General features: G+C 34.4%; 1 protein-coding gene across 1 annotated transcript; it reads left to right on the top strand.

Annotated features, from left to right (window-relative positions):
• The first annotated feature begins 413 nt into the window (after positions 1-413).
• LOC107638776 (ferric reduction oxidase 7, chloroplastic) lies at positions 414-6,344 on the top strand. Its single transcript, XM_016342165.3, has 9 exons — positions 414-982; positions 1,071-1,164; positions 1,433-1,621; positions 3,286-3,520; positions 3,747-4,074; positions 4,242-4,500; positions 4,635-4,890; positions 5,153-5,591; positions 5,768-6,344. The coding sequence occupies exons 1-9, from the start codon at positions 733-735 to the stop codon at positions 5,935-5,937; spliced, it is 2,220 nt and encodes a 739-aa protein (XP_016197651.1). The 5' UTR covers positions 414-732; the 3' UTR covers positions 5,938-6,344.

The raw sequence follows: 6,344 nt of genomic DNA, 5'->3' as shown, positions 1-6,344 counted from the left end.
GACACATTATATATAAAATATAAAATATTTTTTAAATAAATTATAATAATATTTTAATATTTTATTGATATTAAAATATAAAATAATTTTTAATTATTTTTAACTTTTTTTAATTATAAAATATTTAAAATAATTTTTATTCTAATAAATAATAATATATATTATTTTTAAATTTATTTTAAAAATTTATATTAAAAATAAAATTAGACACATTAATATATAATAATATTTAAATATGCCTAAATATATCTAAAATTTTCTTTTTATTTTTTTATTAAGATACAGTTGAAAACAATATACACGTGTGCGACGAGTATCATATAAACGTAGACTTCTTAATTATTTCCACGTTAACTAGCTTAAGCCGCACCTAATACTCTACTTTAACTGTCCAACATTAATCTTTCATCATAACAATTTAATTTCCGATGTTAATAATGCATACCCTACAATACAACAGTGTTCTTGGAAGAGGATTTTCATTTGGGTGGTTCAGAATTTCCCAGTACATATTATGATTAAGATTTTTTTTTTCTTCATTTAATTTTTTCCCACTTTCATGAATCATGATCAAAATGGGTTCCACATTGTTTGTCACCTTTCCCATTTCACCTCGTATTTGTATGAACCTCTGTGCTTCAATTTAGAAAGCAGGAACTGAAGAACTTTTAGTGGCTGAGTTCACTCTTTTAGAACAATCATACACTTTCCTCAGAGTTCCTGATTATTCCAATGGAGAAAGAAACTGTTGACAACACTCCATTGTTGTCTCCTATTAAAGAAAAGACACCATCATCATCATCATCATCATCATCATCATCATCATTTCTTGTGTCAGCAACAAAATCGGTTATAAAGTATTTGATTTGCATAATCTTCATTGGTTGGGCAGGTTTTATTTTCTTGGAGCCAGAAGAATCTGTCAATGAGTTGATGTCAAAATGGATCAATTTGACCAGGGGAAACCCTCTTGGAACTGCAGGTTTGTTTATCTTCCATCTTCCATCTTCTATTTTTGTTTCTCACTATGTGGCTTGAGTTTAATGCAAAGGAAACTGTGTATTTTTCAGGTAGCATTTTTATGTTATATAGTGCTCCAATTCTCATAATTGCATTCCTTGCAATTGCATACCTTCTTGTCTCTGGAGAAGACCACATTCCTGAGTATGTCATCACTTCCTCAATTCATAATCATGTTCTAAATTTTAGGGTAAATTTGTTTCATTTAAGTTTTAGTTTTCAATTTCCAACCAATAAGATTTTTCTCTTGAAGTTATTATAATTCTAGTTATATCCAATATGCAAAAAGTGATTTTTTTTTTCAATTATAGAAGAGATTTTCTAGCAAAATAAGCTGAAACAAACACACCTTTGTTGGGGGGTGCATTAATATTATTTATTTATTTATTTTTGAGTTGGGTTTTGTTTGCAGGAAGAAGAGTACTAAGTATCCAAGCTTTAGGCTATGGACTTTCCCTGTGATTATAAAGGGGCCATTTGGAGTTGTCTCTGCTACAGAGTTAATTGGGATTGTTCTCTTCTCTGCATATGTTATCTTTGCTATCTACAATTACACTATGAGGGCCCTTGCATCTCCTTCTCATCATCACTTAGATAGGAGGTACAACACTCTTGTTTGCCAATTTTCATTCATAATTTTGATTCTGCTGATTTACTTCCATATGTGCTTCTTTGCTTGATTGAAAGGCTTCTGTTTTGGATTTGGATCCTCTTGAAAGTGAAGATAACTGTAAAGTAAGCAAGTAAGAAAATAATTACCATTAGTCCATAAGAACTTTTGAGTGGGACTGTTATGAGTCTAGACCAATACTTTAAAAAAAGTCACAGCCTTATAAGGCCTTGGCTTCTCTCACCATAGCTAACTTTTATGGTAATGGTCCCAAGGTTTTGTAGCTCATTTCATTGGTGTTCTCTTTGAGAGTCAGCCAACTGAAAAGGGCTACCTGTGGAGGGTTATGACCATTGGAGGATTCTGGTCGGTAGAAGGCTGACTGATGCGCCACTAAGTGAAATGCCGTAGAGTCAGGATGCCGGCTCTTAAAGGGGATACTATGTTATGAGTCTCGTGAGACCAATACCTGACAAGGAGTCTCAGGTTGAGGGATCAACACCTGAAAAAGAGTTCTATAGGGCCTTGGCTCTCCCACCATAACAAGTAGCTTTTGTGGCCAATGCTTTCACTTTTAGAGTGGATTCAAATCCATTCGCTTTCTTGCTTTGAAACAAATAAAGGGGGAAAAGAGTAGAATAACTAGTTGATGACTCAATCATAGCTAAGAACTTGGACTTAATGTAGAAATTTTCAATCTCCATGTTATTTAGATGTTAAATATTTGAACTAATCCGGTATAACTTCAAAGCTTCAATGGATAACCACAAATATTGTTAAGCAGATAAATATTTGCATCACATAGCATGTAAAACAGTTAAAGTCTAAACAAAATTTTTTACCCAGTAAATATGAATTAATTTATAAGTATCATCAAGTCCCACAAAACAGAATCAAGTTCTAATAAGGAAGTACTATCAAATTCTTATTAACAATCATAACTTTTTGTCTATTGCATGTCAAAATATATTTCTAGCTTTTAAATACTAACAGCTACCATAGTTATCTTTAAGCAAATTCTTAACAAACTGAATTGTATTCTTCACCTTGAATCCTTCAAAATAAATGCATGCACCGAGGGAGTGTCTTGCATAAGCAGACGACCAGCTTTGAAGCATTCTATGTGTGTGTGAGTTCATCCATTTTCATCAGTTCATCAGGAACAGGCCTTAAATCATCATGAAAGTCTTTCACAACTCTCATACTTTCAGTTATTTCACCAATCTTATCAACAAAATTTTCAACAATTTCTTCAAGATCAGTGGAAAACTTGTCCATGCTATTAGCCAACTCATTTTCGTCGCCTTGATCTTTCTCACCTGTTGTCCTTTGGAATCCATGTTATGAGCAACACAGCACACACTTACATATGACATAACACATATGATTATCATCTCCAAAAAGGCTTGTTCCATAGGCCATAGTCAAGTAAGCTGACACTACACTCATGAATTTAGTCATCAATTTTGGTCAAGACTTTTATTAGGATCCATACCACCTAAAAATTGAAAATATTAGAGTAGCAATTCCACCCAAAAAACAACCGCTAATAAACAAGTAAGCATGCATTTGGTTTTTAAGATACTACTCATTTATTCTGAAAATTTTGAATGCATACAATAAGCTAACTTCATCAAATTGTTCTTTCTTTTCAGAATATTCATGTTGGAGATTCTGGGACTTCGGTTTGGTGGAATCGGATTGATGTGCATGGCATTTCTATTTCTGCCTGTATCAAGAGGTTCTGTTCTTCTTCGGTACATAGACATCCCTTTCGAACACGCCACTAGATATCATGTCTGGCTGGGACACCTCACCATGGCCCTCTTCACAATCCATGGTCTCTTGTACTGTGTTGCTTGGGCAATGGATGGTCGCCTTGTCGAGGAAGTAAGTCCTTCTTCCATGTTTCCCTTCTCTTAAAATTTAAAACGTATATAGCTTATAATTGCTTTACACATAGAAATAAACTTGTTTAGTTGTGTAAATTTATGTATTTTAGTTACCTCTTGTTACTTCAATATGTGAACTTTTCAATTTTAATGAAAAAAAACAAGGTTTTGCTTGAATGCATTGGCACTTCTCATTTCCATGTTCTTATTTGGTCCTTCTGCAGTTAATACAATGGAAAGACATTGGTGTTGCGAACCTTCCGGGAGTTATAGCCCTCATAGCTGGTTTGTTCATGTGGGTGACCTCTCTTCCAGGAGTGAGAACATGGAACTTTGAGTTGTTCTTCTACACTCACCAATTATACATTATCTTTGTTGTCTTCTTGGCCTTGCATGTTGGTGACTTTGTTTTCACCATGGCTGCTGGAGGAATATTCCTCTTCATCCTCGACCGCTTTCTGCGATTCTGCCAATCAAGAAGGACAGTTAAAGTAGTTTCATCTAGGTGCCTTCCTTGTGGAACTGTGGAACTGGTTCTATCAAAGCCTCCAAGTAATTTCATATTACCATTCAGTATTTTTGTTCACACAATATGGTGTAACTCTGTCTCATACGCTAAACCGACACATACTTCAATCTGCGTACAAGACAGAATGAGTACAAATAACACATCTTATTATATGTCACATTTATGACAACTTTTCTTTTTTGAATTGTAGATTTGAGATACAATGCATTGAGTTTCATTTTCCTTCAAATCCGGGAACTGTCATGGCTGCAATGGCATCCATTCAGTGTTTCTTCTAGTCCTTTGGATGGAAAGAACCACCTTGCTGTTCTCATAAAGGTTCTTGGCAAATGGACAGAAAATTTGAGAGACAGGATTACTGATGCTGATGAACCAAAAGATTTATCTGTCAAGACCATAACGGCTTCGGTTGAAGGGCCATATGGGCATGAAGTACCATATCACTTGATGTAAATAGTCCTCAATCTTGTATATCCTTTTCACTTTGGTTGACTAATCCGGCTTGAAGGACTGCAACCTTAGCCAAGTTAGCATAGTTTGGTTCTTTAATTAATGAAATGATTTCTGTAATCTTTGTTTTTAGGTATGAGAATCTTATACTAGTGGCTGGTGGTATTGGACTTTCACCCTTCCTTGCTATATTGAGCGATGTTCTCCACCGCGCGAGGGAGGGGAAACCTTGTAGACCAAGAAACATTTTGGTTGTTTGGGCAGTGAAGAAATCAAATGAGCTTCCACTTCTTTCAAGCATTGACATGGAATCAATTTGTCCTTCCTTTTCGGATAAAGTAAACATCAATGTTGATATTTATGTCACTCGGGAATCAGACCCTCCATTGGTAAGTCCTTTTACAAGCTTCAACTTCCTCCTATTAGTGCTCTACATTGCTTTCTTTAAGAGTAAATTCTTGAATCTTTTCCCTAACCAAAAATAGGAAAAATTCGGCCCTCGCTTCTTCTTACTAGACATACTACTACTAATTCGTCACCTTTTTTTGTCAGGACGAAATTGAGATGTTTACTACTCTCTATTTTATTTCATTCTATACATATATATGTTAAAATTTTTGCTTAATGGCATTTGATTATTGTTATCTACAGGAAGAGGGGCATGTATATAAGCCAATAAAGTCTTCAATGTGTCCTATGCCTAGTGATTTCGGCATGTCAGTTCTTGTTGGAACAGGAGACAATTTTTGGTCTGGACTATATGTCATCTCATCTACTGTTGGATTTGTGATCTTACTGGTTTTGTTGTACATTTTCTATATTAACCCTTATGGTGTGTACAAATGGTGGTACAAAGGGTTACTATTTGTGATTTGCATGGTTGCAAGTGTTGTTATCTTTGGTGGTTTTGTGGTTGCACTCTGGCATTTTTGTGAACAGAGAAGTTCTGTGAAGGAAAAGTCCAATGACAGTGTGAAGGGTGATCATAAAATTGAACAAAATGGGTTTATGGCTCACAAGAGTTCAATTCAAGACAGTAGTGTTGCAAAATCAATTGTCACTCGTTATGGTTCCAGGCCAAACTTCAAAGGTATGTATAACTTCATGAAATTCATTTACTTTTTTTCTCTTGTGCATTTGGTTTGCGTTTTCATTTTCTATTTTTATTTTCGGTATTTTCTGTTTTCAGAATTTGGTGAAGAATACAATTGAAAGCATTACTAATATCTTTTCTTCTTTTTTTTTTTCCTTTAATAATTATTGCAGAAATTTTTGAAAGCATGTCAGAGAATTGGGGGCATGTTGATGTGGGAGTGTTAGTTTGTGGACCTCCAACACTTCAAGAAAGTGTTGCAAATGAAATCAGGGCACATAGCATGATAAGACAACGCCATTACCCAATCTTCCATTTCCATAGCCATAGCTTTGATCTCTAGTTTGAGAGGCATAGCTTTATTCACTAATTAAAAAGCATATATATAAGTATAACCAACTTGAGTTGGCTGAGTGGTCAGCTCACTCGTCCGCCCTGTGCATGTAGCAATCCATTGGCCAGCGACAAACCTTTAAATGGAGCTCAAATCTGTGACAGATTAGTCTTTGACCTATTGGAGTGAAGGATACCATGGACAAAAAAAAATGCATATATATGCTGTATATATTAATTTGTATTAGTATCAATGCTATTCTATTATGTATCCTTTAATTTGCAGGCTTAAGTAATTAAGTTATGCTACAGGTGTATAATTAATCCTTAAGAAGTGTAAAAGGAATTCTTAGTGGAATGTATTCATAATGTAAATTATATTTATATATAAAATTTTAGCTAATAATTTTGCAGTTA

This window comes from Arachis ipaensis, chromosome B4 (genome assembly GCF_059453495.1).
Source record: "Arachis ipaensis isolate K30076 ecotype BB chromosome B4, ASM5945349v1, whole genome shotgun sequence".
NCBI lineage: Eukaryota > Viridiplantae > Streptophyta > Magnoliopsida > Fabales > Fabaceae > Arachis > Arachis ipaensis.
The sequence above is the reverse complement of the archived record's forward strand: the minus strand, read 5'-3'. Positions and strand labels throughout refer to the sequence as shown.